At 48.3% G+C, this 22,920-nt stretch overlaps 1 protein-coding gene across 1 annotated transcript in view; it reads left to right on the top strand.

Moving 5' to 3' along the window:
* NPHP4 (nephronophthisis 4) overlaps positions 1 to 22,920 on the top strand; it is a 137,869-nt gene that overhangs the window by 69,947 nt on the left and 45,002 nt on the right. Inside the window, exons 9-14 of the mRNA XM_015429815.1 lie at positions 159 to 341; positions 1,870 to 2,008; positions 14,790 to 14,848; positions 18,048 to 18,164; positions 20,593 to 20,741; positions 21,284 to 21,475. Coding sequence (XP_015285301.1) covers positions 159 to 341; positions 1,870 to 2,008; positions 14,790 to 14,848; positions 18,048 to 18,164; positions 20,593 to 20,741; positions 21,284 to 21,475 — 839 coding nt within the window. The remainder of the gene's footprint in view (positions 1 to 158; positions 342 to 1,869; positions 2,009 to 14,789; positions 14,849 to 18,047; positions 18,165 to 20,592; positions 20,742 to 21,283; positions 21,476 to 22,920) is intronic.

The following is a 22,920-nucleotide window of genomic DNA, read 5'->3' as shown; positions in this document are numbered from 1 at the left end:
GTGAAAGGCACGGAGAATGGATCTGGCTGACCTCTGCCTATCTCGACCTTTTGGTTTACACAACCCTGTCCTGCATCACGTTTCTTGGTCACCTTCGAGTGCAACTTGAAAGTGCAATTTGATCCCCATCTCCTGCCCCCTCCCTCTTTAAACCACAGGCATCCTCTGCGACTTCTCTGACCACACCGTCTTACATGCATTCCATTCGCTGGGCAGTTTGGAACCCCTCGCCGGATGTGAGCTCCTCCAAAGTGATCTTACCTCTGCAAGGAGGAGCCCAGCATAATCCAAGCCACGTTTTGGTCTACAAGACGCCACCAGCTTCCATGAGCTCTGAAGAGGTGAGTCCGCATCTTTCGGGAAGACCCTGACAAGGCTGGCGGTCCAGCAGGTAACCCAAGAAAGTTAGTCTGGGATTAGCTTGGTCTGTGCCTGAGTAACGTTGCTCAGTTTGAGAAGATGGGCCAAATTTAGAAGCTTTATAGGACCAGGAAGAACTCTGATGGCTCCATGCGATCTCTGCCAATCTGGGAGATGCAATACCTCCCTGGGCCACCCTAAGTGGTGGTGCTGAAGTGCAGTAGAGAGCAGTCTAGCGAGCTTCCATAGAGAAAGAGGTGGCCATGCGATCTCTGCCAATCTGGGAGATGCAACTCTGATGGCTCCATGTGATCTCTGCCAATCTGGGAGATGCAATACCTCCTTGGGCCACCCTAAGTGGTGGTGCTGAGGTGCAGTAGAGAGCGGTCTAGCGAGCTTCCATAGAGAAAGAGGTGGCCGGGTTCAGATCCTGTGTGCGTTTGGCACCTTGAAGAAAAACCAGAAGGCACCAACAAGCATGTGAACAGGTATGGGTCGAGCAAAGATGGGGGGATTAAGAAATGCAATCTGTTTGAGGTTGTCTCTTCTTTTCTTAGAGTTTCCTGTGCAAAAAAGCAAGGATCATAGGGTTGGAATGAGCACAGAGAAAATCTTGCCAGGACAAGGTGCACTGAGAAAGGCAAAGCTTAAACATTAAGAAAAATCCCTTGAAGGAGTTCCTGTAGCATAGGGCAGTGGCAACACAATCTTTGTTGGCAAGAATAAAAATACACTAGCAGCTGTGAGCAATTGTATAGGATCAATCTGTAAAGAAAATCATGAAAAGATTTAAATGCATGCTTATTTTGGGTCTACCACTATAAGACTGGACATGTGGTCTACCTAGAATCCCTCCCTTGAGGGGAAAAATGCTATGTATGATCAGCTGAGCACGGGAATTCATTCCAGAGGCTGGTCCATGTGTGGATGCCAAGATACTTCTGAAGGCTAAACTTAGAGCATTAAGGATTGGTATTAATGCCCAAAGCTCCATGCAACAGACAGCCATAGACAGAGCGGTCTGAGTCACAGGGCCGCTCTGTGTTCAAGGAGTGACGTGCACAGTCTCTCTGCAGGAGAAAGAGAATACATCACGGGGCCAGGATGGCAAAATGCATCATTGGCAAACATGTCTGCCAGTGTGTCTCACAAGAGAATAAAACGTCCCAAGTTAAAAGTCCTTTAACACTGTTGCCCATGTTTGTTACATATCTGCCAGTGATTGGATGTAGGAAGATTTGTTTATTTTGCTTTGAAAGAGACCATAAAAGCCAAAGCTGTAAGGTGATAACAGGATATAACAGATAACGGGCTCTGTATATTTCAGTATTCCATGCAAGTGCAAAAAACTGACACAATGCTGTGTTGGTTGCAAAATTCAGTTTCTTGGGCTCCTTCCTGTTTCTGTTTTTTTCCACCCATCCAGTCCTGATGGCTGTATACCCATAGCAATGGGAAGAAGGATATTCACATCACCCTCCGCTCCTTCTCTCTCCCTCTAAATTTCAGGTGAAGCAAGTTGAGTCTGGAACTATTCAGTTCCACTTTTCCACGGGCGCCAACGAAGAACTCAGGACTGCTACAAAACCCTCAAGCAACGTGAAGGCAGAGCCACCTCTCTCCAAGAATCCCCCATCGTCATCCCCCAGTGAGTGTGTGTGTGTCCCCCATCCCCCCCCCACGATGGCTGAGTCTTCAAACGCGCAGCAGGGATTCAGTTCCACTCAAAGAGATGTTGGGGGAGAGGGAGTGGCCCTTAATGTAGTATCTTAGCTGAGAATTTTGAAAGATATGGCCAGCAACTCGAGCTAAGCTCAGTGAAGAAGCTTCTGGCTTTGTTTCCCACTTAGTACATGGTCCAGTTTCAGTGGTGACAGGTGCCTGCTGCTCAAGAGGGCGATGTTTCTGGCACATGAGTGCGGGCTTGTTAACGAGGACCACATGGGCCTGTGGTAGTCGCTTGGGCACCAGGGCAGGGGAAGCGCGCACACTGGAATGAAATTGAGCTCTCGTGCTGCATGATGTTACATTGCAGGGATTTAGCTCGGGTTTGGGAGCTGTAATTTTATATTGCCCGGATAGCATTTATTTCTGGTTGAGAGCCAGCATGGCATAGTGGATAGAGTGACGGACTAGGAGTCTGGGATACCTGGGTTCGAATCCCCACTTCTGCCATGGAAGCTTGCTGGGTGTCCTTGGGCCTGTCGCAAACCCTGGCCTACCTCACAGGGTTGTTGCGAGAAAACGGAGGATGACAGAATGATGTTCTAAGCCGATCTGAGTCCCAACTAGAGAGAAAAGTGGGGTATAAATAAATGTTCAAATCAGTGCAAATTCACCATAGCCCACCACATCCGGAAGGTAAAGTAAGAAAATGTGAAGCTGCCTTATACTTACAAAAATTCTCCATCAAAAAAATGGTCTGAACATAGATAGCATGGCCAGGGAAAGACAGAACTGTGCCCCCTGTCCCTGAGGAGCTATCTTTCCTTGCTTAGGGTAGTTCTGGAGGAAGCATTCAAAAATGCAACCCTCCCTACCTTCAGTCCGAGATGGGACAATTCAGCAGTACCATGCGATGTTATTCAGCCAACGGCCACGTAGCTCAGTTCTCAGGCTTTGTCATTTGCTCAGAAAACAATAAAGTGGAAAATTGCCGTCAAACTCCCAACCTTGCAAAGTTGGCTTCTGTCCAGTAATCAGCAATAGGAACAAATGCATTTATCTCTTTTCCTGGAGTGGGGCAACCGTGTAGTTTGGCATCAAAAGGCAAAGCAAATCAGAGTGTCTCCCCTCTCCCCAGCAACTTTATTAGTAATAAGTGTGATGGAGTCTGTATTTGAGGAAGAGCCAGAGAGAATAAAATGTTAACGAAAAAATTCTGCAGTCCAGGAAAGGGCCCATTTTATTGGAGGTGGTGGGGGGGTGGGAAGGGTTTCCCTAACACCCCCACCCCCATGGGTAGTAATCAATGCTCCCTCTAAGCTGTGGAGTCTGTGAGCAAAAATTCTACTTTCTGAGCTACCGGCATTAAAATTGTGAGCAGGTGATTTGGCTACTGCATAAATTAGTTTGCTTTGGAGACCTCCTTCCTGAGCGAAGGCAAAAATGTGTGAGCCGGAGGCTAAAAAACTGCACGCTAGCTCACACTAACTCAGCTTAGAGGGAACACTGGTAGTAATCATGGGAGATGAAATAAAACAAAATTGTGCAGAGAGCTGTGGGTTGTCTTTGGGAAAGAACAGTGCTCTTAGAAACTATCCCCCAGAGTGTTGCAGGGTGAGAAGCATTTATTCAATGGAATAATTATATCCTTAGGACTAGCTTAAGAGGGCTAAAGTCGCTTTACAGTTACCTTTAAAGGGCAGCCCATGTGGTCTACATTAGCCATTCAAGACGAGCATCCCAGCTGGACCCCTTGCTAAGGATTACTGAGACGAAGCGCTTAGTGCACTTAGGGAAAGTGCGTGGTATAAATGCTAACCGTCGTACCCTTGTTCCTCATCTTTGCTGTATCCAATCAATCAATCAAAGCCTTTTATTGGCATATAAATAAAAATACAGTAATCTAAGTACACACAGAGTCAAATTAAAATTGCCGATTAACATCACAGAGTATCATCATAAAGAAAAACCTAATTCATCATATCATTTATCAGGCCGTAGGGCCATGGCACTGCAGAGAAACTTTGCTGTTATTTCAGTTATTTCTGTGTCTGTGATATCGAGCAAGAAAAGAAGCTTAAAATCATCAGGGGACTCTAAAAAATGGCCCAATATGGGATATTGAAGATCCCGACAGGACGCCAAATAGAGAGGGCACTGGAAGGGAACATGGGCAACAGTTTCAACACAATCCTTCCTACAAGGACAGCACCTGCTAGGATAGGGAATCCCTTGGAATCTGCCAGACAAAATAGCTGAAGGAAGAACATTAAATCTAGCCAAGGATATGGCTCTATGCAAATTTGGAGCTATGAGTTGATAGAGGTATACTGCTGGAAGATTTGCATTAGGAATAATCCCCAGATGTAAGGGAGAACAGGTTCTGTTAGCCAGGCTATAAAGAGTTTGTAGCTCTGATCCCAATAATCTAGATTTTATTTTTAAAAAGGCCTCAGACTCAGAAAGCATATATCAGGATTCTAGGGACAAATTCAGGGAAGTTATTTTGGCTTCGATGTAAGATAGCCATCTGGAATTATCAGCTTTGGCTGTATCCTAGGAATTACCATGACCCTCCTCCCTAGACCCTTCTGCAAGTGGCCCTTTAGACTCCAACCGTGAGCCAGGGCCCTCAGCTGGCTTGCTCTCTGGGCCCGGAGTCTGCAGTAGAATTCCCGGAAGAGGAGGGTGAGTCACTAGAAAGGACTCAGGAAGGGGAGCTGAGACCTCTCAGAGTCTACATCAGGCCACCCATGACTCAACGTGGCTTGACGCCATCTGAGGCACCACGGTGATGAAGTTTCGGACCGCAGAGCTGCCTTTTGAAATTCTCTGCATCGTTGCTTCTAGGGTGAGATTCTGGCAGCCACCTGACCCTGTTTGGGGACAGAAGTGCTCGAACGACCATTAAAAAGTAAAAGGTAAAGGTTTCCCTTGCTCGGAAGCCAGTCGCATCTGACTCGAGGGGGCGGTGCTCATCTCCGTTTCCCAGCTGAAGCGCCAGTGCTGTCCGAAGACTTCTCCGTGGTCATGCGGCCGGCATAACTAGACGCCGGGGCGCACGGAACGCTGTTACCTTCCCACCAAAGCGGTACCTATTTCTCTATCTGCAATTTCTCGCTTTTGAACTGCTAGGTTGGCAGGAGCTGGGGCCAGAGACGGGAGCTCACTCCGTTGCACGGCACTCAGGTCTCGAACTGCCGAACTACAGACCTTCCAGTCTGCAGTTCAGCGTCTTAACCTCTGAGCCACCATGGCCCTTAGGCTGGATCTAGAATGGTAGAAAATGGCTGTGAGAGGACCCAAGGAGACCCCACTTTGGCCACTTTCTGGCATCGAGCGCTCACGTTGTTTCCTTTGGTGGGCCAGAAGGCAGACCAGTTTTCTTTCATGCCATCCTCTTAGGTGGACCTAAAGGCCCTCTCCAGGGCCAATCACGGATTGCCTGCAAGACCCCTGACTGATGCTGCCAGTTTGGTGTAGTGGTTAAGTGCGCAGACTCTAATCTGGGAGAACCGGGTTTGATTCCCCACTCCTCCGCTTGCACCTGGCTGGATGACCTTGGGCAAGCCATAGTTCTGATAAGAGCTGTTCTTGAAAAAGAGCCGTTTCTGTCAGCTCTCTCAGCCCCACCTACCTCACAGGGTGTCTGTTGTGGGGAGGGGAAGGGAAAGGAGTTTTGTAAGCCGCTCGGAGACTCCTTCGGGTAGTGAAGGGTGGGGTATCAATCCAATCCCTTTTTCTTCTTCTTCTGGAATACTAGTTGTCAAAGCTCCTCTTGCATCAGGCCTTCTTTGGTGACATAATAGACCTGGGCCCTTTTCAATTTGGGAAACTCTTTATGTGCTTTTCTGTGGCCAGCCCCCAGACTCCAAGTCAGTCCTCCTGAGCAGCCTATGGTGTGCCTTGGGGAAGATCCTGCTGCTGTGCTTCCTCATTGGCTCCTAGATAGAATGCTGTTCTGGGGCTCTTGCTTGCCCCTTATGCTGCCGCTGCTATGGGAACCATCCAGAATGGGGAAGTCTGACACCATATGTAAAATGGTGTGTTTCCCTATGTTCAGAGTGGCTCTCACTGTAGGCCATCCTTCTCTGGTCCTATGAACACATTCCACCAGTTTTGGCACGATGCAAGGGACCTCAGTCGTTCCCGAATTAGGGCGAGGACGCTCCCTGTATGGATGGGGTTGTCACATCGGCCTTGGACGCCCTAATCTTTGCGGTCAAGAACATTTCATAGTCTTCCCTGCTCTCCAATTCCACATTGATATATGTATTGATATAGACAAGAAGGACAGAATCACATTCTGTGATGCCACGTTAATTCCTATTCGTGTCCCATTTTCCCCACGTGCATGGCAAAGGCCTTGCCTGCTTCAGGTATATGTTATTCTCTGCCAGTGGAGCCTGCTGCCATCTCCCAGATCCATCAATAAATATTTTACTCAGGTTTTTGGAGCAGTTGCTTCGATATCCACTGCTTCCCTGGGTTTGCGCTCTGTACAATTTCCCCTGTCGATGCTACAGTTTCTTGCTGGAAGCCATCCACTCTCGCTTCCAGTCAGCAATCTTTAGATACCTCTCTAGAGAATGCCTGGACATCTGCCCATTGGCTACGGTGGCACTGTACCTCTTCCAGCCTTGGCTGCATTAACGTCTGGTCAGACCAGCAGTGCTACAACAGTGCCTTGGAGCCACACTGGATGCATCTTGCAGTCAAGACTCCTTCGGGTAGTTGGAGTCTCGTGAGCAAAAATTCTACTTTGTGAGCTACTGGCATTAAAGTTGTGAGTGAGTGATTTGGCTGCTGCATAAATTAGTTTGCCCAGGAGCCATCCTTTCTGAGCTAAGGCAAAAATGTGTGAGCTGGAGGCTAAAAAACTGTGAGCTAGCTCGCACTAGCTCAGCTTAGAGGGAACACTGCTTGCAGTATGGTTCAACATCTTCCACACATGGGAACTCTCCCATGTCTTGCAGCCCGAATTTGATTCTGGGTGGAAGCGGTAGGTTCAGCCACTCAGGCTGAAGATCAATATCCACCCTGCGGATTCACAGCCTGCCTATGACATCTGCCTGCTCTTGTCCCCCGGAGGAAAGAAATGGAACACCAAGAACCAGTCCAAGCCTGTGCAAGCTGGTAGATTCCTGCCAGCACGCTTCTAAATTGAGATGTATGATGTCCAGGCCTCCTGTCTCATGTTATTTTCTGAAGAACCCCCAAGAGACTAAGAACGTAACTGCATTTAAGTTACGACTGAGACTTTTTCCCTGTCTGAATAGTCCACCACAATCATTCCTTTGATAACAGTGATGCTGCTGGAGCTGTCAGCTCGAGTGAAATGCTTGGGTTTATAGATAGGAACAATATTCCCGGTTTTATATATTTATATAAAACATTTTTTTATGGTGGTGTTTAAAAAGGCAAACAAAAAGTTGCAGTTCTTCACTGAGCCACTAGAGTGCAGTGGCTCCATGGGTTTCACCTTTGCCGAGACCCACATTGACCTGTATTCTTTTTGCAAATGCTTTGATTTCAACCAGAGGTGGGTTTCGTTTGTTGTCTAATAGGTTTTCAAACCTGGAACTTGAAAGGGTCAATTGGGAAAAAATGTTTAATGGTGGCAATTTCTGTTAGGCTCTCCTTGACATAATCTGGAAGAGTGGCCGAGTGAGTCGAAGGCAGTGAAAGAACAGAATGGTGCCTAAGAGATTATCTGGTTTATTGTGACATAAATGGATGATTGCAGAGCTGCTGAGTTGCCGACCCTCCTTCCCCGCAGAGGCAGTTTTTGAACCAGAGTAAATGCTACAGAGCAGCAAGGAAGGTGAAACGTATCTGAGCATATCACTCCCCCCTCCCCTGGTCAGGGCTGTGCTTGAGAGAGGGCTCTTAAGAGTTGCCAATCTCCAGGTGGGGCCCGGATGTCTAGAATTACAATTGTATCTCCAGACTACAGAGATTAGTTTCCCTGGAAAAATTGACTGTTTTGGAGGGTGGGCTCTTTGGCATTACACCTGGTTGAGGTCCTGCCCAAACCCTGCCTTCCCAAATTCCCCCCCCCCCCCAAAAAAAAATCTCCAGGAATTTTTTGTCCTGGACTTGGTGAACCTATGTTAGAGCTCAGCCCCAGAACCTACTCCCAACTATGAGCAGCTCCAGATATCATGATAAATGCCGAAGACACTGGTATTTCCCCTCAGCAGACATGTCATGTCTGGAATGCCACGCAGGAGTGAATGTGCGTCTTGGGTACATGTGCCCAGAGGAAACCTCATTGGGCCTAGATTAGTGCGTCACACCCAACATGTGCATTTCCTGCAGCCATCGCAACATGCAGAGCTGCCCTTAAGGTTGCTTTCCTACATCTGTGCTCATCGAGCGTGGCGTCCAGTGATGACCTGCAAGTGCGAATGAGCCGTTAACTCATGCTAACTTAAGTGCAAAATATTTTTTAAAGAAGGGCAGTATGCTCAGCTACGTGCGATCGAATGCTGCGCGTGCATGACATGACCTGCTCCTCAGCATGAAATCCTATGTTGGCATAACAACCCGTTTAGGTATACCATATTACAAAATGGGGGCTGAAAGTGAGTGTGGCAGAACAGGGTGCTTTGAGTTAAGATGCTGAACTGCAGGCTGGAAGGTCGGTAGCTCGGTAGTTCGAGACCCAAGTGCTGCATGATGGAGTGAGCTCCCGTCTCTGGTTCCAGCTCCTGACAACCTAGCAGTTTGAAAGCAAGAAATTGCAAGTAGATCAATAGGTACCGCTTCGGTGGGATGGAAACAATATTTCGTGTGCCTCGGCATCTAGTCACGCCAGCCTCATGATTATGGAAACGTCTTCGGATAGCGCTGGCTCTTCAGCTTGGAAACAGAGATGAGCACCGCAACCCTAGAGTCAGCTTTGACTGGCTTTTGAGCAAGGGAAACCTCTACCTTTACCCAGACTGAGACCTAAAGCTGCCTGTGTTCACTTCTAGTCCCCGAGGCTGGGAGGGGAAGCAGCAGCAGCAGATTCTGGGTGGAGAACGTGTACATCGATTGATTTGTGAGTGGGATAGAGCAAGCAGCTCAGTTTGCCAGAAGAAACCTCCGCAGGGACATCTCATAAGATCCTCAGAAAAATCCAGCAGATAGTTCCTGGTGCAGCGGACTACTGTTATTCGTACAGCAGCATCGATATATGTGGCATTCAGGGACGAACATAAGTGAAAAAAAAGATGGATCTCCGAGCTTACTGTCTAAATTTTGGTAGTGAAAAACACAGCATGTGGGTGGGAGAGAAAGGGAGGGGGAGAGGGCAAAAAAGGACTGATGACATTTAGGTTTTGCTTTGGTTACGGATGGAAGCGAAAGGGAGAAGCCAAAACCTTTCGTGAAAAAGGTGGGCTTTGATGAGGGATGGTTTTCAGACAGGTCGCTGTGTCGGTTCGCCGTAGAAGATCCAAGTCCGGCGACACCTTCGAGACCAACAACATTTCCAGAGTATAAACTTTTGAGAGTCTGACAAAGGGAGTCCTGGCTCTCAAAAGCTTTTACCCTGGAGATCTTGTTGGTCTCTCGGGCACTACCGGACTTGAATCTTGCTCTTTGATGAGGGACGTGACTTTCCCACACGCTTGTGATCCAGAGGCCTGCTTACACGATACTGAATATCACATCAACAGGAATACGAAAATGAGTTTCCAGTGGGCGGAGGCCAACTGCCCATGCACAGTCCAAAGCCCCTGGGCCTCATCACACCCAAAGGCATGATATTCCTCTTCTTCTCTGTCTCGTTCCCACAAGGACCGACCACCCCTGCCTTAGTTTCTGCTTCTCCCAGCGCTCTCACTGGTCAACAGTAGGCATATCAGCTGATTATGTCTTTGGTCGGGTAACATCTCTACTTGAGGAAGAAGAAAGGGGCACACCAGCCTTGTTCTCTCCTCCCGGCCTCAGCTGAGTGCTGCGCCCTGGCCTTTTGTATCTTTTGAAGTCTCTCGGCCGATTCTTTTCATTCCTAATTTGCTGAGGACCTCTTTTTTAAAAAAATGTTGGTCTCCTGCTCTCTCCTTAATTGCCAGTGGGATGTGTGCATCTGGCCAAGCAGCGGTGTCATGTTGATTGGGACTATTCAGGAACAGCTCTACAGAAGCCCGTTCAACCGCGCTTTTGGGTGGCTGATGGGGTCACAATTACCGGGCAGACTATTTCCGGACACACGCGTTGCTGCCTCTGAAATATTGCCTTTGCGGAAACACGGAGAGCTTTGTTAAATCGTCTGGCCAAGGGCACTGTTCATCAGAAGGATGGAGAGAGGAGGTGGAAGCTCAAGAGGGAAACGCTGGAATGCTGACCTCGTTCTGTTGCTCGCTCAAGGCCTGAAGTCTGAATCCAGCTGATAACGTTGTTCCAAAGCAGGCCAGGTTCAGAGTATAGACCAGGATCCTGGGAGAACTGGTTCCAACTCTACTCAGATGCCATGTGTACCTGTGTTATCCTGAATCAGACCATTGGTCCATCGAGGGGAGTGTTGTCTACCCAGACTGGCAGTAGCTGTCTTAGCATCTCAGGCAGAAGATGTTCACATCACCCCAGTGTTCCCTCTAAGCTGAGTTAGTGTGAGCTAACTCACAGTTTTTTAGCCTCCAACTCACACATTTTTGTCTTAGCTCAGGAAGGGTGGCTCCAGAGCAAACTGATTTACGCAGCAGCCATATCGCTCACTCCCAACTTTAATGCCAGTAGCTCACAAAGTAGGATTTTTGCTCACAAGACTCCACAGCTTAGAGAGAGCATTGCCTAGTACCTAATCCTTTTAATTAGGGATGCCAGGGATTGAGCCTGGGACCTTCAGCATGCCAAGCAGAGGCTCTGCCCCTGAACCAGTTGGTACTGAGGCTGACTAATCCACAGGGTTTCCTAGAATGGTGTTCTTCAACTTGCCCACGACCGGGATCCATTGAACTGCAAGCATGTGGCAGGAAGTCATGTGATGTCCATATCATATGAGAGCAGGAGGAGAAGCCACCGTTTTGACCTTGCAGCCGTCAAATACAAGACTTTGAGCAGCAGACCAAAAGAGCTAGAGACAAAAACAAGCTAGGCATCAGGAAGTGTACTCCAGCAAGGAACAAGCCAAGAGTCAGCACCGTATAGAGGGATCCTCTCCACCACTGACTGACCTCAACTGTCTGGTCTTCTCAGCATGCTTCCAAAGAGAGGCCGATGGCATGCAGGTCCTTGAATAAAAATGACAACTCTAAAGGTGCTTGCAAATTAGGAGGAGGAGCTCGGCAACCCACACGGGGGTCCCAAACTATGCTCAGGTACATGTGCAAGGGAGCTATGACTGGCCACATCTCCTGCAGATTTAATGGCTGTTCTTCACACGCGGCAGAAGACGTCTGGAGAGCATGAGCACAGTCCAGCTGCCATGGAAACTGTGGAAAGGTGTCTCCAAGCTGGAAAAGGCCTCTGGCTTAGGCTTTGAAGACACGCTGGTACCTATCAGGACTGATGGTGTGAGCTAAATAGAAATGTTTGGTGGAGACCAGCAAGTTTGGAGGCTGCAACTGCCCTTTTCTTTCTCGGATTAGTCCCTGACTGAGCAGAATAACATCATCGTGCTACTTCATTGGTCACCTTGGACTCTTAGATAGCATCAAGGAGACAGAGAGGGTGGAGTACATGGAATATTTTTGCATGCAGTGTCCTCCTCCCAGGGATTGCCCTTTTTAAAAATTTGTGCCAAAAATGTATTGGATTCATCTCAGTTCTAGTCCTGCTCAAATATAGCACTGTCTTCACACTGTGCATATGTTCTTCTTAGTGAAACTCATTTGTCTCTTTGCTCACATCTGTCCATTACAGGGGAGGCTCACATCTGTCCATTACTTCTGGTGCTGAGTGGGCCTCATATGTCACAGCAAAGTGTCCTTAGGTAAAAGTAAAGGTTTCCCTTGCTCGGAAGCCAGTCAAATCCGACTCTAGGGATGCGGTGCTCATCTTCGTTTCCAAGCCGAAGAGCCAGCACTGTCCGAAGACGTTTCTGTGGTCATGTGGCTGGCATGACTAGATGCCGAGGCACACGGAATGCTGTTACCTTCCCACCAAAGCGGTACCTATTGATCTACTTGCAATTTCTTGCTTTCGAACTGCTAGGTTGGCAGGAACTGGAACCAGAGACGGGAGCTCACTCCGTCATGTGGCACTCGGGTCTTGAACTGCTGAACTACCAACCTTCCAGCCTGCAGTTCAGCATCTTAACCAGTGAGCCACCGCAGCTCCTTAAAGTGACCTTAGAATCACAGGCTTGGTCTTAAAAACAGGGATGACCTCCCCCAGATTCTCCAGCACTGGTGTTGCACTTGGCTTGATGGACCAAGGGTCTGATTCAGTATAAAGCAACTTCGTCTGTTCATGTATGTATTCATGTGACACAGAACGAGCTTTTGAGTTCTCCAGAACTTTTTATCAGGCTGGATGTTGTTGTTGTTGTTTTTTTTAAAGCAAGAGTCCAGTTAATACCTTAAAGACTCACAAGATTTGTGGCAGGGTATGAGGTTTCATGAGTCACTGCTCAAGTATCTGCAGAAGTGAGCCGTGACTCATGAAAGTTCATCCCCTGCCACAAATTCTGTTAGACTTTTAGGTGCTACCAGACTCTTGCTCTTTTGTACTGCTGCAGACAGACTAACATGGCTACCCATCTTGATCTTTGTCTATATCTCTCTCTATATATACAGGGGTCATTTTGTAGAAAATGAGGTGCAGGAGCTCATTAGCATAACTCATAACTTATTTGCATATGCCACAATCCCTGACGTCACCGGAAGTGTGTCAGAAGGCAACACCCACCGCTCAGGCTTCACTGGACTGTTTTGGATTCCTAGCTATTGGGGGGGGGGGACGTGCAGATCTGTCCTCACAGAGGAGGGAGAGCTTGTACCTGAATAAAACTTGGTCTTATTTATTTATTTATTTATTATTCACATTTATACCCCACCCTCCCCATAGGCTCAGGGCGGCTTACAGAGGCGAGGCAAAACCTCGCCATAATAAAAACGTAATTTACATAATAAATTTAAAAACAAAGTACATCTTAAAATCCTATACAAACAAAGTGCTCAGTGATGTCATAGTCCAAAGATGACGGATTGTATGTCCGAATTCCAAGTTGACGGCTTAGGGTTTCTTCCATGTTCAGATGTTTCCTCAGGGCTTCATCCAGCCCACCATGGTGATAGTATAGTGGCGGGGGGCGGTGGGGGCTCCTACTCAAAAGCCTGGTGGAAGAGCTCCGTCTTGTAGGCCCTGCGGAACTGCATAAGATCCCGCAGGGCCCGGATCTCCCCTGGGAGCTCATTCCACCAGGTAGGAGCCGCCGCTGAAAAAGCCCTGGTCCTAGTAGCGGCTAGTTTGATCTCCTTGGGGCCCGGAATAGCTAGCAAATTTTGGGCCCCTGACCGTAGTGCTCTTGGGGGAACATACGGGGAAAGGCGGTCCCTCAGGTAGGTTGGACCCTGGCCATGTAGGGCTTTATAGGTAAGAACCAGCACTTTGAAGCGAATCCGGTATGCTATTGGCAACCAGTGCAGCGCTTTCAGCGCAGGCTGAATGTGGTCCCTTCTAGAGAGACCCATTAACAGCCTGGCTCCAGCATTCTGCACCAGTTGCAGCTTCCAGATTTGCGACAGAGGCAGCCCCATGTAGAGAGCGTTGCAGTAGTCTAGCCTCGAGGTGACCGTCGCATGGATCACTGTGCCCAGGTCATCGCGGTCAAGGTAGAGGACCAACTGCCGTGCCCGCCGCAAATGACAAAAGGCGGACTTGACAGTAGCTGCCACCTGGGCCGCCATTGTTAATGTGGAGTCCAGGAGCACCCCTAAACTCCGTACCCCAGACGCTGGCACCAAAGGTACCCCATCGAAGGTCGGGAGAGGGAGCCCTAACCCCGCCCCGGTCCGACTCAGGCCCAGGACCTCCGTCTTCGCCGGGTTTAGTTTCAGTCGGCTCAGCCGGAGCCAACCAGCCACGGCTTCTAATGCCCGGTGAAGATCATCGGGACTCGAGTCCGACCGGCCACCCAACATCAGATAGAGCTGGGTGTCATCTGCATACTGATGACACCCAAGCCCATAACTCCGGGCAATCTGGGCAAGGGGGCGCATATAGATGTTAAATAGCATCGGGGACAACACTGCTCCCTGTGGTACCCCACACTCAAGGGGATACCTACGGGAGCGTTGATCCCCAAGAACCACCCTTTGTCCCCGACCTTGCAGGAAAGAGGCAAACCATTGAAGGGCAAGCCCCTGAATCTTAAAGGTGCCACTGGACTGTTTTGGATCGGGGGGCCGGGTGGGGGGCTCTGCAATTTACCTGGCTGCTTCTTGCTCTGACTGAGGGCTGCTGGGAGCAGGGGGTGGGGCTTGTTGCATGTGCCCGCCCCCTGGGCTCTTTACTTCCGGAGCTCTGCTCCTGTGCGCTCCTGCAGGAAATGACCGGGTGGGAGAGGTCCCCTTTTCTGCATTGTGTAGGGGTGCCTGTGGGATACTTAGCCGATTTCACTGGGCACAGAATGGGTATCAGGTTGTGTCCCCCGATATGCTGGGAAGAAGAAACACGCAGGCATTCCCTGTGGCTAGCCACAGTTTTGCTAGGGGAAGGCCTCTGTTAACGTGTCTTCCAGAGAGCTGATGATGATGTTCAACTGGCAGGCTCGACAGCTACACCACGCGCTAACCATGCTTGCGTTTCCATTCCCTCTGCTCTCCTAGGGGCTCCACTTTCTCCTCAGACGTTAGCATCCACTCAAGATTATTCCCAAGGTCCTGGGGTAAGTACTTGAGGATGCCTCTGGGATTCCCGTCAGTTGGCTCGTTGCAAGAAACCAGGCGGCAGGGAATAGTGTAATTGAATGTTAAGTTCCTGAACTTCTGAGAGCTGAGACATTCATTATTTCTGAATAAAAATGGGAGACTCACTTCACTATAACCCCACCCCCAAAAGCTTTACTTTAGAGTAAGAATGAGCTACTCCCAGAGGACAGAATCTCGATGTCTTCGGGAGTGCATTGTGGATATGCTTCCTCTAGCAACATTGGAGTGATCCATTCATACCTGATCCAGGGAAGCAGCAACGTTTCCTGTCTCCAGCACAAGCTGATTATGAGGAACAAGGCCAGACCAGTGAATCCTGCAGAGATGCAGTGAACACTTTCCTCTGTGGGTAATTCTACTTGTTCTCTGCTCCGGGGCTAATTGAACGAGCCAATCATACCCAGTACACAGAACTGGGAAATGATCTGCCCTCGCCCAGAGGTTAATTGGAAGGGGGCAGATGCAGACCGCTACATCACGCAGAGAGGCAGCAGGAGGCCGGATGCCTCCTCTGTTGTTGGGAACCTGATGCTCACTAGGAGCTTTAATATTCTAAAAATGTTTTGTTTCTCACAGCACATTTTTTGGGACGTTATTGGCTTACTGTTTTGTTTTTTTAATTTTGTTCTAAGCACGAACTTCCAATTCTTGTCATGTTTCACGGAGGGCAGCTCTTGGTAAATGAAGGAGCTTGGCTCCCACAGAGAAATGGCAGGAGAGAAATAAAGAAGCTTAGCGGGTAAGCTTGCCCGGAAAAGCTGTTGGGATTAGGAGACAGAGCAGAGACAGAGAAGAGGGACGCCCCAGCCCCTCCAGGATATCCCCTTTGCTCTCATGGGATGAAAATGTGATATTGCACTGATCCTGGTTTCATAGGACATGGGAGCAAAAAAGCAGGCCTTGCGCCACTTCCGTTCTCCTTTATTTTGCTTTATGCTTACACAGAAACATTTGCCTTCACTCGTTTGGTTACAGGTGCATCTTGTGGTTGACTGAGTAATGTTTTTTGTAATAATTCTTTCAAAAACAAAGGTTAATACTAATGTGTCTCCTCCACACTATGCACCCGGGAGGGTCTGGAGCTCAAAGTGAGGGGCCCTGGCTCATGGGCAGAGCACCTGCTTTGCATACGAAAGGCCTTCCGTTCCATCCCCAGCCTTTCCAGTCAAAGGATTCCAAGTAGTAGCAGCCTAGGAAGACTTTCCATGTCTCTGAGAACCTTGGGGAGCCAAGTGCATGTCTCAATTCACAGTGCTGAGCTAAAGGAATCGAAGGTCTGACTTGGTGTAAGGCAACATCCTATGTTCTCATGAACACACACGAAACTGCTTTATACTGAATCAGACCATTGATCTATAAGAACATAATGTATGCCAATAAAAGGTATTTGAATTTGAATTTGAATTTATAAGAACATAAGAGATGCCAATGTTGGATCAGGCCAAAGGCCCATCCAGTCCAACACTCTGTATCACACAGAGGCCAGAAATACCAGTGCCATCAGGAGGTCCACCAGTAGAGCCAGGACATTAGAAGCCCTCCCACTGTTGACCCCCCAAGCACCGAGATGACAGAGCATCACTTGCCCCAGAACATTAGAAGCCCTTTCACTGTTGACTCCCATAAGCACCAAGATGACAGAGCATCACTTGCCCCAGAGTCCCTATCTATACCTGTCTATCAAGGTCAGTATTGTCTACACAGACTGGCAGCCACTCTCTAGGGCTCTTATGCAGCCCTGTGAGCAACTAGGGAGGGAACAGGAGACTGCTCAGGGGGGAGTGGGTGGAGCCACTCCGTTGAGGCCTCCGCATGGCGGAACAACCTTGTCTGCAGCAGTCAAGCAGCGTGGGAGCCTCTGCCCAGTGCTGCACCACTGGCTTTCCAGTCTACCCAGATGGGTTTTCCTTTGTACCCCCCTCCCAGCCCATGAAGCCTTGCAGTGAGGATACACCAACGTGGAGCTTACCAGCTGCTGTCCTTTATGGAGCTTATATGCCCGGTACCTGGCATTACAATTTATGGCGCACATGGCCCAGCCCGACAAAGTGACATTTGTGTCAGATCCAGCCCTCGTAACAAATGAGTTTGACACCTCTGATCTACGGGCAAAGCAGAAGCTCTGCTGCTCAGCCACAACCCCTCCCCATCATTACATTCCGGGCCTAAATTTTGATTGTTCGCTCCTTGGGATCAGAGACCTGCTTACATTATTGTCTAAAGTGCCGAGCAGAACAAACGAATTGTATAAAAAGCCAGCGTGGTGCAGTGGTCAGAGAGTGCCCGAGTAGGATCCGGGAGACCCCGGATGGAGTCCCCACTCTGCCATGGAAGCTTGTGGGATAACCTTGGGCCAGCCACACACTCTCAGCCAAACCTATCCCTTACCAGTTTATTGTGAGGCTACCATGGAGAAAGATACAATGCTGGGAAAGATTGAAGGTCAAAGAAGACGGGGCCGGCAAAGGATGAGATGGTTAGACAGTGTCATCGATGCAACGAACATGAAGTTGAGCAAACTTCAGAGGACGGCGGAAGACAGGAGGGCCTGGCGTGATCTTGTCCATAGGGTCGCGACTGAACAACAACAATGGAGAAAAGGAGAAAGATGTAAGCTGCTTTGGTCTCCAGTGGGGAGAGAGGTGGGGTTGCAAGAAGGAGGGTCAAAAGGCTACAATAGGAAAAGGCACACGCTTCCAGCGGTGAAAAGGCTTAAGTCAAAAACTCATGACCCCCGTGCGTACTTACTTCAGAACAAGTTCTGTGTGTCTTCCAAGTAAAAATGTATAGGACTAAGATGCGAGCCCTTGCTGCAGACGAGCTTATTCCCCGCATGCAGTGAGTCAGCGTATCAGAGAGAGGGGCGGTAGTCGATCTGTGACATGCTAGGTCACCACATACAGGGAGCTTCTGAAGGAAGCAATGTTCCAACCTAGCTTTGAAGAGTCCTGCCACCCCATTCCATGCGGTATGCCGACTGGCTCTGCTTCACGACCCTCTCGGTACATAATGCAGGACCGATCGTCTCGCAGTGCCTAATCTGGAGGATGGAGTGGACAGCAATCCACGAGAGCTCCCCCCCTTCCCTCCCTCCATCGCCGCAGCCGAAAGAGTGGAGAGGATGTTTTCCTCCTAACAATAATCCTTTCATTTCAGCTGTCAATCTCCCAGCTCTCAGTGTCTCCAGAGAACCGTGTTTCCAAACCTCCGCTGCCGCCCTCTAACAGAGCTGTGCTCTCCCATTTCTCTGAGGCTCAGGAACGAGCACACGAGGTAAAAGAAATAGAAGGGGCTCTTGCACCCAAGATCTTGCCAGGGGGCTCTTGGGCATCCTTGCATGTCAGGGCAGCAAGTCCCTTAATATTCGACTAAGGAAGAATGGATTTCCCCCTGCCCATTCTTTTATTGTTTTAGAATCTCACCAATAATTTCTCTGTGATCCAATCTTCCTTATTTTTAGTTACATTCTCTGTCTCAGGTGACCTGTAGGACCTAGGTAAGGGAAAGACAGAGAAGATGTTGTGCTAGAGTTCCGCTTTCCTGTAGAACAATACAGCAAATGGCTATGTGAACAGCAACATGCTAACCACAGACACAGTGTGATGGGGGGGTGTCCCATGGGAGCAGCAATGAGAAGCAGCCTCTCTGGGGGATGGGGAGTAAACCTACCTAGTTTTGCACCAGACTGTACCCCTGGTATATTTTTAGAATGGGTAAAATAGGTGGCTTCCTTTATTTAATATACTTACAAAGCTCTTTGCCTCCCCGCCAATACCCATTCAGGATTAGGACCAGTATTACCTTAGGGTGCGTTCAGATGGGCAGCTAATACCGCAATTGTGGCCTGGCTCTAATTTGATACCAATCTTTTTTATCCAGCATTGCATGAGCAGACAGCTCCCCTTACCGCGCACGCACTCCACGGTGGATTGTCTAGACGGCATCCTCCTGAAGGAGCTGCGCGGTTGGGTTTGTGAAAAAAATTCTGTTTGTGCATGCGCATCTGTGCCTCAATGTGTACTTGTTTTTCCGCGCATGCGCAGAGTTGAATGGTTAAAGCACCGCCAGTGGTACCTTCCTCTAGGTATCTTTTTAATTAACACAGTTCATAAAATTCACGGGCCGTTTAGAAACATGAAATTGTCCGGAATGTTTGAGCGGAGCTCTGCGGCTGTCGCACGTTTAAGTGTTTATGCGCATATCGCTAAGAATTTTTTTTAAATGGCACCCACTCGGGATGGTCTGACGTCAGACCATCCCAACGGGCTGATTGTGCGATGAAACAATCAGACGGGGAAAAGTCCGTCAGTGGCCTGTCGGGAAGCAACAACACTGGACTTGCACCAGTGTCTTTTAAGTACAGCTCTGTAGCGCTGCAAAACCGGATGATCACGGAAGAGGCACGTTTCCCAGATGTTGCTGTCTGGTCATTACCCTTAAACCTGCCAGGCACTCGTGCCTGGTGCGAATCTAAAGACCCATCTGATCGGGACCTTAGAGTCATATTTACAGTCATGGTCCAGAGTTTAAAAGACACACACAAGTTTTTTTAAAAAACATTTGATGTCAAAGTTGCTGGAAAAGTGAAATTCTGTGATGTTTCACTCAAGCCAAATGTGTCCATATTTGGCTTTCATTAAAACCTGATTTGAAAAAGAAGAAATGAAAGCTGAAATTCTCGGGGATGCGAATTCTGCACCTAGTGCCACATTCACGTTTCTCCTGGACTTGTGTGGGAATTGAGCAAAGCTGTCTCTGTTGCTGAGCCTGGAAAACACGAGGGGCGCATCAGCATGGGAATGATGACATAATTTGGAAGGCAGCTGGTTTATCCTGGGAGCAGGTAGGCAGAACTAACCAAGAGGCTGCCATCAGCGTCAGGAGCCCCAGACTCTGTTGTGGAGGAAGGGAAGGGGATAGGTCAGCATTCTCAGTGGTCCAGATATTTCTGGCTGGTCCTCTGAAGTTGTCTTGCCCATGTATTCAGAACCTAAAAAGGTTAGTCAAGAATAGAAGAGGGCCACCTCTAAAAATCTAATTATGAAACATACAAAAATTGACATGTATTTATTCAACACAAATTAAAATAACAAATAAGGGCCCATTCATACCTCATATACAAATATAAAAACATACAAAGGCTAATGAAATAGACCTAACGCGTTTCGGCCTTTACAGGCCTTCCTCAGAGGTCTAATACAGACAGAACATGTTGGCTGATATGTAAAAATATATACAATCATGCATATACAAAATATGAAATAAAGACCAGAAAACAATTGTTCCAAAGTTTAACCACTGGGCAAAGAAAAGAAATACAAAAATACAAATGAAGCCTCCAGTGCAATCACATGTCCAGTAGTACTTCTCTTTGATCAACTATATATTCTCCTGAGATTGTACAGCCAAATGTTCCCAATAAAATGTTCCTTAAGTTAAAAGCAGGCTTCATTTTTATTTTTGTATTCAATTTGTGTTGAATAAATACATGTATATTTTTGTATGTATCATAATTAGATTTTTAGAGTTGACCCTCTTCTATTCTTGACTAACCTTTTTAGGTTCTGAATTCTAGGTTTTAGGTTCAGGTTTTTCACCTTTTCTCTTTTTCCCTTTTCGCCCATGTACCCAGCAGTGCACATTTCTGCCTGCTTCCTATTTGAAAGCGTATCATTTTGATTTTTTTTTCATTCTCTAACAGCGCAGCCCACTGGGAGGCATCAGCCATTTGGAGTATGACCTTAGCTACAGCTCACCGGTTCAAGAAGCCTCATCCAACGACCAGCTCCAGGAGTTGCCATTCACACCGATTCACATGCCCATTATGGCTCTTGGGGCACACTCAAGAAGGTGAAATTGGGGAAGGTGAGGTTGGGGGGTGGGCCACATTATCTTGCTGTAATCTGGGCCTTGGCTCAGCGACATGGCATCTGCTTTGCATGCAGAAGGTCCCAGGTTTAATCCCTGGCATCTCCAGTTAAAAGGATCAGGTAGTAGGTGATGTGAAAGACCTCCACCTGAGACCCTGGGGAGCTGCTGCCCATCTGAGTAGACAGCACTGACCTTGATAGACCAGTGGTCTGATTCAGGATAAGGCAGTTACAACAGCTGTGTAACAGAGGCCACTGTTGTTATCCCCATATTACAGATGTGGCAAATGAGGGGGAGAGAGAGAGAGGCTTGCTGAAAGCTGTCTCCCGAGTTTCTGGCACAGCAGAGATTTGAACTGGGGAGCCTTCTAAGTCACAGCTCATTCTGCTAGCTGCTATGCTACACCATCCTCCTGCAGCTTTTGATTAGGTGGTTCTCCCAGACATGCTCTGGGAAACACAAGTTGAGAGTCTCTGGTGGCACGTGGTCTCCCCCAGAGTCAAAAGGCTGCTGTCCTTCAGCTCTAGCATGACCCTTACACGGGCTTCTCTTGCCCGCCTGCGTGCCTCTGGATTTCCCGAGATCCTGGACTGCAACAAGGAGCCTGCCCAAGTTGTGGATCCTGTGGACCCCGTGGACTTCAACCCACAGCGGGAAGAAGCTGACTTCTTGCAAAGCAATGAAATCGTCCTTCAGTTCCTCGCATTTACAAGGTAAAAGTCCCAAGATCTGACTTTCTACATTCATTTCTTCTAGAGCTGAGCAACATCCAAATGGTAGCCTCAGCATCTGGGATAGCAACTTCTCCTGGTTTTAAAAAATTGAGATCTTCTGATTACTCCAAGGGAAGGCATTGTCCAGCTTGCCACTGGTTTCTAGTTGTACAAGGAAGGAAGCTGATATCAATGGCCCCATTTGGATCATATAGGCCATGCTTCCTATTTATCTACCCAAAGCCATTGGGTACTCCCCATACAGATGGGTCTCCTGCCATGGGGACCAATGGGTCATCTTCAGTGGAGCAGCCTGGATGTTATGTCTGCAAGTATCCAAGGGCTTAGGTTTCTCAAAAGGGGTCTTAGATCACGCCCCCCCACCCCTTTTGCCTCTTAGGCAGTCCACCCACCAGCTGTATAATAGTACATGGGAGGCATTTGTATCATGGTGTTGTGGCAAGGCATCACAGCCAGGATATGCTAGGGTCAAAACAGCTTGGGTTGCTTAGGGGTCCAAACAGCCAGATGGATTGCTTAGGGGTCCAAACACCAATCCCTTGTACAGGCAGGAAACTGAACTAAACATAATGCTGACCTTTTTTTTTTTAAGTGGCGGTAGTGGGGGAAGTCCCTGTCTTCTCATCCCCACATATGCAGTCTTGAAGAATGTATGATTTTTTAAAATCCATTTTCCTACATGGAACCTGCATTGGGTTCTGGATCCTCTGGTAAATCCCCCCTTTGAGTCTCATCCAAAGTTTCTCTTAAAGAACCTGCACTGAAAACCATCTTTGAAGCCCACCGGTGAGGTCTCATTTTCCTTGGTGGGTCTGGATTGTCATGTATAACCAATCTATGCTTTCCCCCTTTGGGCTGGGCAGCTGTGCTATGGGTGGACTCCTCCCTGTTGCCTGCAGCAGATTCTAAATTACACAGAACCCTCCTTGTGCCTGGTTTGTCAGAGGGATAAGGACAGGCATAAAGGACATGTTATGAGGGCTTTCTAAAACTTTGCCTCAGTAGAGATTTCCAGGTCTTTCTAAGGCCACTATTGCTGGCTGGCTCCAGAAACGGATTTACATGTCAAGCAGCTGGGAACTTCCTTCCACAGAGCATTGCGGTTTGAGGAGCATCTAAATCTGCAGCCTTCGCGGGTAGGAGAAAAGATCATCCAAGGAGGAGATCTATAGAACCATCCTGGAAAAGACCTGCCTGTGTCTGGCAGATCCTTACCAGCAAGGGACACTGTTACAGCCTCTCACAGGTCTTCAGATGCCCCTTTTCTGGCAACATCAGGAGTTGCAAAACAAGAAACACCACTGACTGAAAATAAACAAGTACATAATAATCATATAAGCATAAAATCAAGTATAATGTAAATCATTTGGCCAAAGTGCAGTGATGAAACATATAAGAAGAAGCACCATCTATAGTCTTTCCAT

This window comes from Gekko japonicus, unplaced genomic scaffold (assembly GCF_001447785.1).
Source record: "Gekko japonicus isolate JY-2015 unplaced genomic scaffold, Gekko_japonicus_V1.1 scaffold1166, whole genome shotgun sequence".
Lineage (NCBI taxonomy): Eukaryota > Metazoa > Chordata > Lepidosauria > Squamata > Gekkonidae > Gekko > Gekko japonicus.
Note: the sequence above shows the minus strand (reverse complement) of the source record. Positions and strands in the feature narration are given on the sequence as shown.